The sequence below is a fragment of the Neomonachus schauinslandi genome, chromosome 7 (genome assembly GCF_002201575.2).
Source record: "Neomonachus schauinslandi chromosome 7, ASM220157v2, whole genome shotgun sequence".
Taxonomy (NCBI): Eukaryota; Metazoa; Chordata; class Mammalia; order Carnivora; family Phocidae; genus Neomonachus; species Neomonachus schauinslandi.
Window position 1 is genome coordinate 60,646,432 of NC_058409.1, and position 18,155 is coordinate 60,664,586.

An 18,155-nucleotide genomic window follows, 5' to 3' on the forward strand; every position below is an offset into this window, starting at 1 on the left:
GAAATATGGAAAATGGAGTTGGTTTAGATGGGTAGTAACAGAAGAGGAATAATAGAGAAAAGAGGGGGAGAACCTTGAGGGACACTTAGAGTTTAGACTTTCTGCTTAAAACAAAGAAAGAACTCACACAAACAATGGGGAAAAAACCCAAAACACTTATGATATAGCCCCTTGACGGTTTTTTAAAATAATAATAATTATAGCTAGCAATATTGAATGATTTCTACATGTCAGGCCTTCTTCTGAGTATTTTACATAGTAAATTTATTGAATCTTAACTTTCCAGTGAGACAGATGCTTCTATTCTCCCCATTTGGCAGATGAGGAAACTGTATTATCAAAAGCTTTGGAGGCATAGCTAATGTAGAAGATTATATAGCAGTTTAGTTATGGAGCCTGGAGTTGAACCTGGGCAGTCAGGCTCCATAGTCCATGCTCTTAACCACTGTATTATACGTTAGGCCAAGAATCAAGTTCTTTGTACATATGTGATCATGATTAAGAGATGTAATTAGTTGGGGGCTGATTTCAGAAGAATTTAATTTTTTCATATGAGGGGCAAGAGTTGAAAACATAAGATCCACATAAAGCAGAGTTGCCAAGTTCATAGTGTGATACACTGCAGTAACTTGCTATGAGTCAACACAAGTATTTTCATCTTAAGCTTTTCTCTGCTTATTCCTAAGCACTCAAAAGATCAATAACTAATATTAATGAATACCTTGTCTCCTGGTTATTGGCTTTATTTTAATGCATGAAGAGGTCTGTGCTTTAACAATACTTATTATATTGATTATCTAGTGTTGACTTGGTTGTTTGGATATTCCTCTAATATCAGTAAATGAGTCATGCACAGTTATGAGTAAATGAATGAACAAGAGAGTGATATTTATCACCTGAGAGAGTAATAAATTCCCATATTCTCAATCTGACATTTATTTGGCTAAGGTGTGTGTGTGTGTGTTTGTGTGTTTGGTCAAATTGTGTAGATGGAATTTACGTCATTCTTCTCCACAGAATTTACTGACAAAGAATGAAAGGTAAATGATCATTCATTATTCAGAGATTTCTCCCTCAATATACTCATTTGGACCACAAACCATCTGGTGGGAACAGTGAACTTTTTGTTAACATTCATTTTTATAACTTGCATTGTTCACAATTTCAGACAAGTTCTTGCAGGTAGCATTTTTTAAAAACATGCATGGTCTATAAACATAATCTTCTGAACTACTAAATTTCTTCCTTAAAATATTTAGATTCAGTGAACTTAGTTCTTGCGACCCAGTGCATTAAGACTCAAAATTTTATACACAAAAGACTTGACCACACAGCTTCTTGTTAATCCTGTTGTTAAGACTGGATTCTACATGAATATATATTTATATCCAACTGAAGCTTTTAATTTTCTTGTATCTATAAACATCTAGAACAATAAATAACCCTTGGGAAATTTGCCTTTTGACATCATTTTGTTCCAATATATTTTTTCATAACAGCACAGTTATTGAGCAATGCTCTGAGTTTCAAAAACCACCCAAATGGATAGATTTGACTGACTCTCATATCTGCCTCTACACATCTAAAATTGTGAAAAGAATTATAATTTAGTAATAAATATTACAGAATTGAACATCATTTATCTTAAATTCATTTTTTAGGGAAATGATAAAGAATCTCATAATTTATATCATAATTGAGGTTGATGGTAAAGCTGTTTATTTTCCATTAAAAGAGCAATACTTTATTTGTGGTGAAGTTAATCATCTAAATAATTCTTCAGGAAGGAAGATGGGATTTCCTAGAACATATGATAAATGTAAATTAGGAGATTTTTAGATCATAGAATTCTCACCCTTTCCCTTCTCAGAACCCCTATTCTTGGCAAAAAAAAAAAAAATCTTTGTGTCGTCATCATCTCCCTAATGGGGCCCAAATTAAAGGATTATGAATCAGGTAGGGAGTCCCCTGTGGACTTTATAGATTTATTTAAAAGATCATGAAATTACTAAGAGCTGCCAATGCAGATAGCAATTAAAGAAATAGGATGGGATAGAAATAGGATGGGATAGAAATAGGATGGGTCTAGACTCTGCAAAGGAACTAAAACTAATTTAGGGACAATGAAAAACCCAATAAATACCAAAGCTGAAAGATCCCTTGATTAGTTGTGAGGAGACTTTCCTTCTCACCACCCAGGTATGTAACCGGCCAGCTGGGAGCTTGAATGTCACTTCCTCTCAGTGGAGCATCTGTAGAAAGTGATTGGACTAGTTTCACTCTGAGGGTTCACTTTAAGTGAGATAATTTATTTTGTCAGCCAAGGATTTAATAGAATGGAATTGTCCCCTTGATACTATATTCTAAGATGATAATGATCTTAGTAACATCTTAAAGACTAACTTAGTGCAGTTAATAGTATATTTTATTTTTATTTAATTTTGTTAAGTGCCTTAAATCCTGTTTTGGAACAAGTTATATATAGATTAGTAAGATGACAAAGAAATGCATGACAACAATGACCATTATAAATTAGAAATATGTGAGTGATTTCTATCAAATACTGTAAATATAATACTGTATTGATTATTTTAGATTTATTTGTATCATATAAAAGGTTTTATAGGCCAGTCATCTTGAAGTTAAATTTCAGTCTTTAATAGTAGAGAGTATTTTTTTCTTTTCTTTCTTTTTTTTTTTTTAAAGATTTTATTTATTTATTTGACAGAGAGATACACAGCGAGAGAGGGAACACAAGCAGGGGGAGTGGGAGAGGGAGAAGCAGGCTTCCCGCGGAGCAGGGAGCCCGATGCGGGGCTCCATCCCAGGGCCCTGGGATCATGACCTGAGCGGAAGGCAGACGCTTAACGGCTGAGCCCCCCAGGCGCCCCAAAAGTATTTTTTTCTTAAAGTCCATAATATCTCCTTATCTTCCTGCAGTTTTCAAAATGACTTATCCGCAACTGAATCCTCAGTGCTGTGTTGACAGCTATATAATTTCTGATGCATGTTTATATTGAGATGCATGTTACCAATACCTTGACTACTAACACACACTAGGTGTTAGACACACGGCATTTTGTTAATTAAGAAATATTATTTCACTCCATCTGAAGGCTACTGTTAACTTGTTCATCATATTTTCATGAAGTAGGACTGCTTGTGTATTGACATAATTTCTATTGTTATTGCCAACACATTGTCTAGCCAATTTGTAGGAACTAGAAGATGGGGGGTAGGAAAGAAAGGGGTATGAATTCCTGTAAGAGTAAAAGAACAGGTTTTTTTTTTTTGCATGTGATAGTGTTAAATTGCAGTCAAGGTATTCTTTCTTATTAAAAGTTTAAGGGCTTAAACAGAAAGACATTATGCAGATTAATACTCTAGGTGGGTTAGATAAACAGACCAAAATTTCCCCCCAGGATACAATTGAGAGGTAATGTTTCACTGCAAAATGATTGCAGCTGGATTTGTCATTATGATGAAAGCCTTTGGTTCGAACACTGAACCAAATGAGGGTCCTTCAAGTGTTAAACTTCCTCTTGCTCCAGTCTACTAAAGTACATTTTTAAAATTTTTGCTTCCTCTTTGCATTTTATTTTCATTTCCTCTAAGGTAATATGGCAGTTATCTTAAATGTTTTTCCTCTTCTGACCTGTAGATATAAATTTGCCTTTCAACTGCTCTTCCTAACATCGGTCCAGTCTTTGAAACCTGCATTACTGATTCTAGTCTCTGCCTTCCTATACATGCCTTATTCTATCACCTATTTTGTTCGTGTTGAACCCTAAGTTACAAATACTTCAAAATAAATGCCATATTTTTAGTACATAAAAATGAGCATTATGAATCCCTGTCTTTGTTGCAAAACATTATTAAAATTGTATACTATTCTTTATATATAAAATCATTCTAATTATCTCACATATTGAAGATGTAACCAAACCAAGGCAAGGGTTTCTTATCCATTCACTTATTTAATAGACTCAGTTGAGTTTTCTAGGACTGTTAATTTGGTATTTTCTCTTTCTTCTAGTCAAAGTGGAAGAAAGCCCACCTGTTAAGGGCTCCCTCTCTGGAAAAGTCAACCTACCTTGTCATTTTTCAACCCTGCCTACCTTACCACCCAGTTACAACACCTCCAGCGAATTTCTCAGAATCAAATGGTCTAAGATTGAATTGGACAAGAATGGAAAAGATCTGAAGGAGACTACGGTTCTTGTAGCCCAAAATGGGAATATCAAGATTGGTCAAGGCTATCAAGGAAGAGTGTCCGTGCCCACACATTCCGAGGTCGTGGGTGATGCCTCACTCACCATGGTCAAACTGCGCGCCAGTGACGCAGGTCTCTACCGCTGCGACGTCATGTACGGGATTGAAGACACACAAGACATGGTGTCATTGGCGGTGGATGGTAAGGCTTTCTAAGTCTGGAAGACAGTAGTGTAACATGATACCTGGTTCAGAAGTGTTGTGAAACTGTACCCAAAGTAACTATAGTTCTGGGTTTGGGCAAGTGCAAGAAATATCAGTCATTTCAACAGTTCATACCTTTCACCAAAAATGAGCTGTTATTTCTTCAAGGGTCAAGGAAGGTGACTTTTTGCACAGCAACTTCCCTGACTCAATACAGTCAAGAGCAAGTGCAGTATTGCGGAAATGATGAATACCTCAAGACATGATAAATAGCTCAAGAATTATTACTTCATTATTGAGACCTATCAATGATACTTTTTTTTTTAAGATTTTATTTATTTATTTGACAGAGAGAGAGACAGCGAGAGAAGGAACACAAGCAGGGGGAGTGGGAGAGGGAGAAGCAGGCTTCCCGCCGAGCAGGGAGCCCGATGTGGGACTCGATCCCAGGACCCCGGTATCATGACCCGAGCCGAAGGCAGACGCTTAAGGACTGAGCCACCCAGGCGCCCCTCAATGATACTTTTTAAGACCATAAAGACTGATCTACAGTTTAATTTTTACAATATGTGTGTATGCACATATACACACACACACATACTCACATGCTACCTTTTCTCCTTTTTTCTCGCTGTCCTAGCATGATTATTAAAACCTTTGAGTTTGTTCTTAAGAAATATAAATTCCATCTTACATTGAAAAAATGAAGCACTTAATAAGTATCATGGTACCTTTCACAGTGCCTTAGAAAGACCAGACTTAATAAACATTTGAATTGGATCAAAATAAAGCTCAGTGAATTTTTTTTTAAAGGTAATATGCTAGCTGTTATACATTAAGTCTTGCAATGAGGCATTTTCATTTTAGCCCCTTTTCTGTGGTGGTTTATATGTCATTTGAATTTAAGTTAGGAGACAAAGCAAAGAAAAATCGCTTTAATTGGGTACACACATAATACCATAGCTCTTGGAAACAGAATATTTTGGCAAGTTATTAAGCAAAATTCTAATACCCAAACATGATGGAACAGATTTTTCTTCCATCCCTCCATTTCCCTGTAAAATATTTACCTTTCAGAAATATATACAAAGGGTTTTATTAAAACTTTCTTGTGTAGCCAAAAGGAAATACTTTGAATTTCAGATGCAACGAATTAATTTTCTGTACATCCTTTTATGTTCAGATTCTGTTTCTCTCTCCTTCCAATCTATTTTTATATTGTCCAGGCATCCACTAAATATTCTGGGCTCTTCATTCTTTTAACCTTTTTATTATTTATTTTAGTTAGCCTAGGACTGTTTTGCTCTAGTGATATTTTTCTATTTCTCTTTGTGTGTGTGTTTGTATGTTTGTGTGTATTATATTTATATCTTGTATAAACATACAGATTATTAATAAATTATAAATATATATAGTGGTGGTAGATACACACTATGTATAATTTATATATATGTTTTTAAAATCCCAAAAGGAGTTTAACAATTTCTTACTATTTTCATCATTAAAGAATTAGCAATGGATTTGCCCCTTGCCCCTCTTAAACAATGAAAATCCTCCACTTAATCTCCTTAGCCCCATGAGGTCTTCAAATTATCCCAACAATTGCAGATACTTATACCGACTGATATGCCCTGCCCTGCTCTTAGAGGCCCCTTTGTGCCCCCTTACTGCCAGTCTTCAGTGCACATGGAAGATTTTTAATTACCAAGAGGACTATTTGAAGCTTTGATCAACATAAGACTAATTTAAAACTGTTTCAATTCTTGCTTAAGCCTTAGAGATCATTATAAACTATCTCATACTTACCAGATAGCACAATATATACTTCCTGGCAATTTTATTGTAGTTCTATAGAGGTACAGATTTTCTGAAAGGCATGTGATGAATTTTTCGTTGCAATATCAGAAATGGGAAAATGAATGTTAATTGTCAGTACATCTACTCGGTGACTGTGCAGGTCTTTTTGAGTTGACACTTATCAGAGGTGCTTATCTATGACATGGCTAGTTTGTCACCCTGTAGTTATTTTATTGGCACATACCTGTCTCGGGAGAAGGAGACAATCTAAGGATGGGCATGTGGAAGACAGTCTCTTAAGTCAGGCTTTGGGATATAGACTGTTGTCAACCCCAGGGAATTACTAGGAATAAAAAGACAGTGGAAGGTATCTTGGAAACCAAAGTTCATGCTGCATAACAAAAAAAAGTGGTCTTAGGCAATATGACCTTTTCTTTAAAAAAAAAAAAAGATTTATTTATTTATTTATTTGAGAGAGAGTGAGAGTGTGAGTGGGGTGAGGGACTGAGGGAGAAGGAGAGCATCCCAGGCAGACTTGCACTGAGCGTGGAACCTGGCACCAGACTCAATTTCACAACTCTAAGATCATGACCTGAGCTGAAATCAAGAGTCAGACACTCAACTGACTGAGCAAACCAGGCGCCCCGGCAGTGCAACTCTTAATAAATTCTCATCCATAAGACCCAGTTGCCCCAATTTCTATTTTCCAATGACTTCCCAGGTACTTACTGTGACTCACTTTGCAGTCTTGTAGAAATGAGTCACCGTATTTACTCCAGTTAAAAATAAAGATGCTCCTGTTGAAGTTGGGGGGAGCTCCACCCCCCCCCCCCCCCGCTGCTCTTCCCTCAGCCCTTTGACAATTCCTTGAGCCCTGGAGCACCATTCAAGAACCACTAGATTATGCAACTGCTAACATACAGCAGAGTGGAATTTGAAGCAAGTACTGAGATGCCTAGCTTCAACTCAGGGGAGTCTTAGGAACTTTACTTCAGGCCTTCTTTGGGATAAAAATCATACATTTTATCTGTCTTAGTGGAAACCCTCAGTTATGCTAGTCATATGGTGAATATGATAAACATTGGGTAGTGTCTAGTAGCCTATCCAACATTTTTAAAGCCTTTACATAATTTGACTTTTATATCAGATAACGTAAGCAATATCCGTTATACTTTATGGTGGGGGAGATTAACAATATATGGTTAAGGAACAAATTAGGGACTGGAACAAGCTCTCACTCATACACAGTCCATTGTCTTTGCCATCTTAGTACATTATTTCTGGAAGTAAATATCTCAAATGTTTTATGTTTGGAGGAAGTGGTGTTAGTGAATGTTCCACGGGCTTCTGTTGAGTCGGCCCCGGGTAAAATCATGAAGTAGGGCAAGTTGATCCTGTGACCCCCTTAACTCTTTGTATCTCCTGCAGCACCAACTCCCTTTAGTTGTCCAGTCTCCCCATGATAATGTGAAGACTACCTGTAATTAGAACAACTCTCCACCACTTGGGATTTAGTGGCTTAAATCTTTTTCTTAGATTGTCTTCATGAGAATAGAACATTCCTGACCAGGAAACTTCCTAATGGAGCAGAATAGGACACCTGGATGAATGGCATTTCTAGGGCTCCTCACATCACCATAATTCTGTGTGGTGCTACACCAAGTGAAAATAAAGGATCACCATAGTGTTATACCATGTGAGCAATGACTTTGATGTATTGCGCCAGTAAAAAACTTTGCAAAGTATGGTGGGATATTTTAACCTGCCTGTAAATGCTTGCTGCTCTCTTGGCAGGGGTTGTGTTTCACTACAGAGCGGCGACCAGCAGGTATACTCTGAATTTTGAGGCGGCACAGAAGGCTTGTTTGGATGTTGGAGCAGTCATAGCAACCCCAGAGCAGCTCTATGCCGCCTATGAAGATGGATTTGAGCAGTGTGACGCAGGCTGGCTGGCTGATCAGACTGTCCGGTGAGAGGTCTGGGGGCCTCAGGCTGTAATTCATTCATCTGAGAGGAAGAATCAAGTGCTATTGACTAGTCTTTTATTTCCCCAGGTATCCCATCCGGGCTCCCCGAGTAGGCTGTTACGGAGATATGATGGGGAAGGAAGGAGTCAGGACTTACGGATTCCGTTCGCCTCATGAAACTTACGACGTGTACTGCTACGTGGACCACCTGGATGGTACGATGTTTAAATTTCTAATGCTTCCTTCGAACTCAGGAAATTGAAGACAGACTGGGAGCACGTAGGACTAGAGCAAGTTTTCATACTTGTTTGGATTCCAAGCAGCAGCATTTAGTTTAAATGACCATATGATTGTGGTAAAATAAGCTTAAATTAAAGTGGAAAGAGAAGGAGGAGTGTGCAAATGGTTATGCAGGTTAGAAATGTCTTCAGTTAATGGCAGGTTTTCTTTCAGGCATGCTGCTGTTGGACTGTTTCCAATACACTTTTAGAGCCTTAAGAATAGAAAGCTGTATGGGTGGTACCTATTCTTGTGAGAACTTCAGGTAAAGTCCTGTGATGACAAACCACTGTGAATCCAAGTGCTGATAAACACCCTGAAGCTCAACTAAATAGCTGAAACTAGCCCAGGAGGGACTGTCAGGTTTTACTTCTTTTCCTGTTAACTTTGCTGCACTAATATTCAGGGCAATTGTTCATTCATTAAAGAAACCACCGACCGTATGCTGGGTGCTCTGCTAGTTGTTAGGGATATGAAGCCAGGGAGGATAAAGGCCTTGCTTTTAAGATGCTTACAGCCTGATTGATTTTGGCACAATCATCTCTCACTTGGCATGAGTTAGAGGTTCTTAAAGACAAGTATGAGTTCAATAGTGGCATCCAAGGGGCACAGTACAGTTTTATTGTAAGACGCATGGAACAGAAGTTTCTGTAACTTTTGAAATGGAGTCTCCTTTGTATTAACAGGCAGCTTAAAGTCTAAATATATAAGGGGGAGTTCTGAATTGAGTTACTCTTTTAATTTTGGCTGGGTGCATATAGAAAGGATAATCTCAATTTTCTTATGCGTAAAATAAAGAGGTTGGACTAGATAATTTCCATGGTCCCTTCCAACATTAAAATTCTATGATTCTGTGAATTGAATAAACCACCTCAGAGACTGAAAGCTACAAACTAAGCAGCTTATATTTTCCTAATGCCCTGACCAAATTTGAATAAGAAGCCTGGCTTACCAGAAGGCTGCTTAAGTGGGGTTCTCTAACATCTTAACATTCTTATTATAACTGTCCTTTAAAACTGGTAAATGTATTTTCTAAAGTAGAACTTCAGATGCTAACCATTTCCATTTTTGCATAGGGACGAAGGGAAAACATACAAAATCCAACCTATGATATATATGTGATATATATATTGAATTTTGAATTTAAAATATATGTATATATACACAGAATTTGAATGTTTTTATTTGGGCACATAAAAGTTGAAAGAGAAAGGCAGAAGAATCAGTATAATTACTAATTCAAGCACTGACTGAAATTTCTGTGAGCAGAGTAACAAGGTTTTTCATTGTTTTATAGAAGGAATTTAACAGTTCTGAAGGATATTCAGTATGTTTACAGTGACATTGTTCTGGAAATTTTTTCTTCCGTGTTTTTTGTCCCTTGGAATAATTTGCAAATCTCTGGACACTGTTTTTTTCTCTCTTGACCTGAAATTGGACTGGTGTGGTGGGGGAGGTTAGAGAGGCCTTTGCGACTGGCGATGAATGAGGAAGATCACAAGATCACTCTTGTAAACGTCTGTCTCCTTCCTTTACTGAAGTGTATGCCTCTCTTTGAAGTAAAGGCCATTGGCTGAACTTTGAATTGATAAAAACTCTTGTGGAAAGTTGACTATATAAAGTTACATCTGATGTTTCAATTGCCACATCAATGACAGATTATTTGAAAGTAAGCCAAAATTCCTCATAAGAGAGATTTATTACTATATTCAGGGGTATCATAATTGCCACCTATATTTTATTGTATTTTTGACAGCCAAGTGTGTGTGTGAGCGCCAGTAAAAAATAGAGATATTGATGCAATCAGAGTGCATGTGATGGAAAAAATATCCAGTTACGAACTAAGGTGCAATAACTTTCGATCAGAAGCCAAATATTCCAGGTGGCCTAATGAAAAAGTCAATTAAGTGTAAAATGAAGCATAGTTTAAAACGGTAATTAATTTTGTTTTAATTTAGTCATTTAAAATGAAAGGCATTTAGTTAACAGAATGTCAACCCTCTTTTTTTTCTTCTTGTTTTATAATGTCATATTCATTCTGTTGTATGTATTTCTTTATAAAATTCAAATAATTATACTCTATTAAATCCAGCTAGTTTAGGGAGAAAAAAAACTAATCTGGTTCTTATTCTAAGATGGTGATTATAGCACAGTTATACATACTAATATAATATTCAATTCTATTTTTAAAAATAACCTAGTAAATGTAAAACAGCAGTTATATTAGCTATATCCACAAGCCAGAATTCCAGTATGAGCCTGTATTTTTGGAAATGGTCTAGACATTGTGGTGGCTTATTAGCCATGATTCGGTAACAGAGCACTATTACCAAGAAATTAAGGGAATTAAGATTCTGAAGTAGGAAATCTAGAAATTAAGATAATCACAAAATAATCCTTATTAGAAAGTTTAATCTGTGTTTCCTGGTGAGGTAGCTTTGGAAAACATTGAGAGGGTTCCTTATTAGGAAGTTTAATTTGGGTTTCCTGGAAACATAGGTTTGGAGAACTTTGAGAGCATTTAGAATAGAGTTGAGATGATCATACAGTTCGGAAAATTGAGTAAAGGACTGGCGTTATTTAGGAGTGGTAAAGACAATGCTGAGAGAGGAGTCTGGGGAGGTAGATAAGGTCCCTGTAATTAAGAACAGGAAGGACCTCAACTGAATCCCAGCTCTGTCACTTACTAGTTGTGAGATCCTAAACAAGGCTTTACCTCTGTTTCAGTTTCTTCTTCTCTGTCATAGCGACAATTAGAATACTTACTTTTTAATCAGGGTATGAAAATGAAGCAAGTTAACGTGTAAAGCTTTTATCACAGTGCGTGTCTCAAAGTAAGTGCTCAATAAATAATAGCTTATGGATATATGAAAGGTTCTTTATTTCCACTGAATTCATAAAAAGAATAAATGACTTAAAATTGCAACTCTGTGAATTAGGTTCAATATATGGAAAAATTTTCTGATAATACTGCAAAATGTAGAAATAATCCTGACAGACTGTAAAATTTCTTCTCTGGAGTGTTCTTAAAACTAGAATTTTTCTGAGATGTTCTGACTGCAATGTTCTGTCAAAGTCTGAGTCCTGGTACTTTGAAGTGTATAGAAAAGAACTGGAAATGGCTCATTTTATGAAGAAGGATGACTTTCATGTCAAGGCATTTTGAATACGATAAATTGCTTGAATATTACTTGAATATTACTAAGAATTAAAATTAATACAGTGACAAAACCAGAATTCCTGTGTTATCCCTCCTAAATAGTATAAAATAAGTTTATTCTCTGATTAGAATATTATATTCTTGACTAACAGTGTTCAGGAATCAATCTGGTATCTGATTCCTCATAGGAGGTCATGCTAGTGGGAGATTTAAATAATTCTGAGAGTGCTTTGTGAATTAATGCATTCTGTGCTGAAAACTGGCCGTTTGATAGGAAGTATGTGTGTCATAGCAAAACAAAATAAAACAAAAAACAAACAAAAAACTATTGTAAATAAGATAGATAAGAGAATGTTGGAAAGAATGGTGGTAGGTGAGGTCAGTCTGCTTTCATTGTCACGGGTGACCTGCTTAGTTTCCTTGCAAGTGAGTCAATACTTCCAGTCTCGTCCCTAGACCTGACGAATGATTGATCTAGGAGCTTCTTGCTCCTCTGATATAGGCACCCTTGGGGACTTACATCTCATCCTTCTATGGCCTATATTTTCTATGTAACCCTACCCTGTGGCTATTACCTCTCCTGGAATAACTACTACCCTACTATTCTGATTTCCTGGCTTTCACATAAGGTTCCCAGCACTTTGATGTGTCTGTACTATGGGCTGTCTCCTTCATCTCATATCCTCTTCCTAACTCCTAGTTGATTTTTCTCACCTTTACATCTCCAAACCTTGAATATATGACTAACCACCCCCAAAGGTTTGCTTTGTCTCTGTCTCTCCCCTAAGACTGTGGCTTATGTATATCCCCACTATGTCCATGCTCCATAGATGGAATCACATAAATGTGTGAATTACTGAATTAACCTGCAAACTAAAAGTGCCCATTCTACTCGCCTTGCTTTGCACTTACCCCTTGGATAACTTCACCCCTCTCCAGGCTTAATCGCTATTCTACTTGCTTCCCAAATTTTCATTGCTCCAATTTCCTTATTAGTTTGTATAATGTCATACTTGTTCTTGTAGGTAAACTGTACATCAAATGCCTTGTAGGATGAATGGGGCATGAAAGTACACCAAAATAACAAATAAGTGAAAATGGAAATGTTAGTTTCTAGTTTTGCATGTTTACCCCTGAATTCTCTTCTGATTTCCATACCCATGTTTCTAGTTTGTGAATCATTTCCGTGTCTCATCTCTGGTTTTGATTCTCACAGATAATCCCTATGCCTTTAACAGACCTTCAAGGGGCCTGTTTTACAACCATCAAAGAGCTTGAACACTGTGTCCATGTTCTTCTCCTATTCAAAATCCCGTGGTGAATTTTCTGTCGTCTTCCTCCTCAAGCATAAACTCTGCATAATCTTTGAAGTCCCCCAAACCTGGCTAGAGGGTAACCAATTCAACCTTGTTTCCCTCTTTCCAACATGACACGTGCACCAGCCCTCCACAGACCCTGTGTTTGCTCCCACCTGCAGTTCTGCTTTGGTCCTCTCAGAGAACACATACCCCTCAGCTTTCCAACACTCTGCTCTTCCCTGTACCTGAAAACTTACTGCTTCCGAGAGCCCATCTTTGGCTCCTCCAGATCACATGATTTCCGTAGTCTGAACTCCCTCTTCCACATGTTTGGTGTTTAATTGTCCTTTAGTTGCTATATAGTCACCAAATACAAAATGTGATCTGTTAGTTTTGTTTTGCAAAACTTCTGTAACTGCCTGTAGAGATAAGGCCATAAACATCTTCTCTACCTCTCTCAATCTCAATGAAGGACCTATTCCATTAATACGAACATAATAGTTACTCAAGAAATACTTGGTGGTAAATGCATTATTTTTTTCAGACTTTGTCTCTTTTGGAATACAATTACTACTACCCTTCCATTTCTATAATATTTGAAAAAAATGCTTCACTTTGTGAATTTACTAAGAATCTATTTTTTCTCATCTTTATTTGATCACCATGATGCTAATTTTTCTCTTTGAATTGCTCCTCTCACTCTTCTCCATGGTGTCTCTTAGAAAGAATTCCTTCCTAGCGATACATTTTCTCTTTTCCAGCTTCTCACAGTAATTTTTCCCTTTCTTGCCACCCTAGCCAGTCATCCCCTCTGGGATTGGTTCCTTTGTCCCTATTCACAATTTAGCACTTAATTTTTATACTGCTTCCGCATGTCAAAATCAAAGATAGTTCTATCACCTTCATAACTGTGTAATACTTCTATGCCATCCTTGTGTCTGGCCTAAAACCAAAAAATAACCTTTCCTTTTTGTTATCATATGATTCCCTTTAGATATGCAAAGCTAAAAATTTAGGTGAAGGCCCGAATGTCCTTAAACAGAACTTAAGCAGGGCTTAAAGGTTCAGGCTTTTTTGGAGGCTTTGATTGGATAGAAATCAGATATCAAATCTGGAAATTGTGTGATTTCCTGCGATAGATTCTCAGATTGACTTTTAATTTTGTTTCTTTCTTTCTTTTATTTTATTATGTTATGTTAATCACCATACATTACATCATTAGTTTTTGATGTAGTGTTCCATGATTCATTGTTTGCGTATAACAACCAGTGCTCCATTCAGTACGTGCCCTCTTTAATATCCATCACCAGGCCAACCCACCCCCCTCCCCTCTAGAACCCTCAGTTTGTTTCTCAGAGTCCATAGTTTCTCATGGTTTGTCTCCCCCTCCGAATTCCCCCCCTTCATTTTTCCCTTCCTACTATCTTCTTTTTTTTAACATATAATGTATTAGTTTCAGAGGTACAGGTCTGTGATTCAACAGTCTTACACAATTCACAGCGCTCACCATAGCACATACCCTCCCCAATGTCTATCACCTGGCCACCCATCCCTCCCACCCCCCACCACTCCAGCAACCCTCAGTTTGTTTCCTGAGATTAAGAATTCCTCCTGTCAGTGAGATCATATGATACATGTCTTTCTCTGATTGACTTATTTCGCTCAGCATAATACCCTCCAGTTCCATCCACATCGTTGCAAATGGCAAGGTTTCATTCCTTTTGATGGCTGCATAATATTCCATTATATATATACCACGTCTTCTTTATCCATTCATCTCTCGATGGACATCTTGGCTCTTTCCATAGTTTGGCTATTGTGGACATTGCTGCTATAAACATCAGGGTGCATGTACCCCTTTGGATCACTACATTTGTATCTTTGGGGTACATACCCAGTAGTGCAATTGCTGGGTCGTAGGTAGCTCTATTTTCAATTTTTGAGGAACCTCCATACTGTTTTCCAGAGTGGCTGCACCAGCTTGCATTCCCACCAACAGTGTAGGAGGGTTCCCCTTTCTCCACATCCCTGCCAACATATGTCATTTCCTGACTTGTTAATTTTAGCCATTCTGACTGGTGTGAGGTGGTATCTCATTGAGATTTTGATTTGGATTTCCCTGATTCTGAGTGATGTTGAGCACTTTTTCATGTGTATGTTGGCCATTTGGATGTCTTCTTTGGAAAAAATGTCTGTTGATGTCTTCTGCCCATTTCCTGATTGGATCATTTGTACTTTGGGTGTTGAGTTTGGTAAATTCTTTAAAGATTTTGGATAATAGCCCTTTATCTGATGTGTCATTTGCAAATATCTTCTCCCATTCTGTCGGTTGTCTTTTGGTTTTGTTGACTGTTTCCTTTGCTGTGCAAAAGCGTTTTATCTTGATGAAGTCCCAATAGTTCATTTTTGCCCTTGCTTCCCTTGCCTCTGGTGATGTTTCTAGGAAGAAGTTGCTGCAGCTGAGGTCGAAGAGGTTGCTGCCTGTGTTCTCCTTTAGGATTTTGATGGACTCCTGTCTCACATTGAGGTCTCTCAACCATTTGGAGTTTATTTTTGTGTGTGGTGTCAGGAAATGGTCCAGTTTCATTCTTCTGCATGTGGCTGTCCAATTTTCCCAACACCATTTGTTGAAGAGACTATCTCTTTTCCATTGGACATTCTTTCCTGCTTTGTCGAAGATGAGTTGACCATAGAGTTGAGGGTCCATTTCTGGGCTCTCTATTCTGTTCCATTGATCTTTGTGTCTGTTTTTGTGCCAGTACCATACTGTCTTGATGATTACAGCTTTGTAATAGAGCTTGAAGTTCGGAATTATGATGCTGCCAGCTTTGCTTTTCTTTTTCAACATTCCCCTGGCTATTCGGGGTCTTTTCTGGTTCCATACAAATTGTAGGATTATTTGTTCCATTTCTTTGAAAAAAGTGGATGGTATTTTGATAGGGATTGCATTAAATGTGTAGATTGCTCTAGGTAGCATTGACATCTTCACAATATTTGTTCTTCTAATCCATGAGCATGGAATATTTTTCCATTTCTTTGTGTCTTCCTCAATTTCTTTCATGAGTATTTTATAGTTTTCTGAGTACAGATCCTTTGCCTCTTTGGTTAGATTTATTCCTAGGTATCTGATGGTTTTGGGTGCAATTGTAAATGGGATCGACTCCTTAATTTCTCTTTCTTCTGTCTTGTTGTTGGTGTATAGAAATGCCACTGATTTCTGTGCATTGATTTTATATCCTGCCACTTAACTGAATTCCTGTATGATTTCTAGCAGTTTTGGGGTGGAGTCTTTGGGGTTTTCCACATAAAGTATCATATCATCTGCAAAGAATGAGAGTTTGACTTCTTCTTTGCTGATTTGGATGCCTTTTATTTCTTTTTGTTGTCTGATTGCTGTGGCTAGGACTTTTAATACTATGTTGAATAGCAGTGGTGATAGTGGACATCCCTGCCGTGTTCCTGACCTTAGGGGGAAAGCTCTCAGTTTTTCCCCATTGAGAATGATATTCGCTGTGGGTTTTTCATAGATGGCTTTTATGATATTGAGGTATGTACCCTCTATCCCTATACTCTGAAGAGTTTTGATCAAGAAAGGATGCTGTACTTTGTCAAATGCTTTTTCTGCATCTATTGAGAGGATCATATGGTCCTTGTTCTTTCTTTTATTAAGGTATTGTATCACACTGATTGATTTGCAGATGTTGAACCAACCTTGCAGCCCAGGGATAAATCCTGCTTGGTTGTGGTGAATAATCCTTTTAATGTACTGTTGGATCCTATTGGCTGGGTGAGATCCTATTTTGTTGAGAATTTTTGCATCCATGTTCATCAAGGATATTGGTCTGTAATTCTCCTTTTTGATGGGGTCTTTGTCTAGTTTTGGGATCAAGGTAATGGTGGCCTCATAAAATGAGTTTGGAAGTTTTCCTTCCATTTCTAGTTTTTGGAACAGTTTCAGAAGAATAGGTATTAATTCTTCTTGAAATGTTCGGTAGAATTCCCCTGGGAAGCCATCTGGCCCTGGGCTTTTGTTTGTTGGGAGATTTTTGATGACTGCTTCAATTTCCTTAGTGGTTATAGGTCTGTTCAGGTTTTCTATTTTCCTGGTCAGTTTTGGTAGTTTATACATCTCTAGGAATGCATCCATTTCTTCCAGATCATCTAATTTGCTGGCATATAGTTGCTCATAATATGTTCTTGTAATTGTATTTCTTGGGTGTTGGTTGTGATCTCTCCTCTTTCATTCATGATTTTATTTATTTGGCTCCTTTCTCTTTTCTTTTTGTTAAGTCTGGCCAGGGGTTTATCAATCTTATTAATTCTTTCAAAGAACCAGCTCCTAGTTTCATTGATCTGTTCTACTGTTCTTTTGGTTTCTATTTCATTGATTTCTGCTCTGATCTATATTATTTCTCTTCTCCTGCTGGGTTTAGGCTTTATTTGCTGTTCTTTCCCCAGCTCCTTTAGGTGTAGGGTTAGGTTGTGTATTTGAGACCTTTCTTGTTTCTTGAGAAAGGCTTGTATTGCTATATACTTTTCTCTTAGGAGTGCCTTTGCTGCATCCCAAAGATTTTGAACAGTTGTGTTTTCATTTTCATGTGTTTCCATGAATTTTGTTAATTCTTCTTCGATTTCCTGGTTGACCCATTCATTCTTTAGTAGGATGCTCTTTAGCCTCCATGTATTTGAGTTCTTTCTGACTTTCCTCTTGTGATTGAGTTCTAGTTTCAAAGCGTTGTTGTCTGAAAATATGTAGGGAATGTTCCCAGTCTTTTGGTACCAGTTGAGACCTGATTTGTGACCTAGGATGTGACCTATTCTGGAGAATGTTCCACGGGCCCTAAAGAAGAATGTGTATTCTGTTGCTTTGGGATGGGATGTTCTGAATATATCTGTGAAGTCCATTTGGTCCAGTGTGTCATTTAAAGTCTTTATTTCCTTGGTGATCTTTTGCTTAGATAATCTGTCCATTTCAGTGAGGGGGGGTGTTAAGGTCCCCCACTATTTTTGTATTGTTGTCGATGTGTTTCTTTACTTTTGTTATTAATTGGCTTATATAATTGGCTGCTCCCATGTTAAGGGCATAAATATTTACAATTGTTAGATCTTCTTGTTGGATAGATCCTTTAAGTATGATATGTGTCCTTCCTCATCTCTTATTATAGTCTTTGATTTAAAATCTAATTTGTCTGATATAAGGATTGCCACCCCAGCTTTCTTTTGGTGTCCATTAGCATG

General features: G+C 37.4%; 1 protein-coding gene across 1 annotated transcript in view; it reads left to right on the plus strand.

Annotated features, from left to right (window-relative positions):
• Positions 1-18,155, plus strand: part of VCAN (versican) — a 104,136-nt gene that overhangs the window by 952 nt on the left and 85,029 nt on the right. The window contains 3 exon segments of the mRNA XM_021699572.1: positions 4,037-4,414; positions 8,008-8,182; positions 8,268-8,395. Of these exon segments, the coding sequence (XP_021555247.1) occupies positions 4,037-4,414; positions 8,008-8,182; positions 8,268-8,395 (681 nt within the window).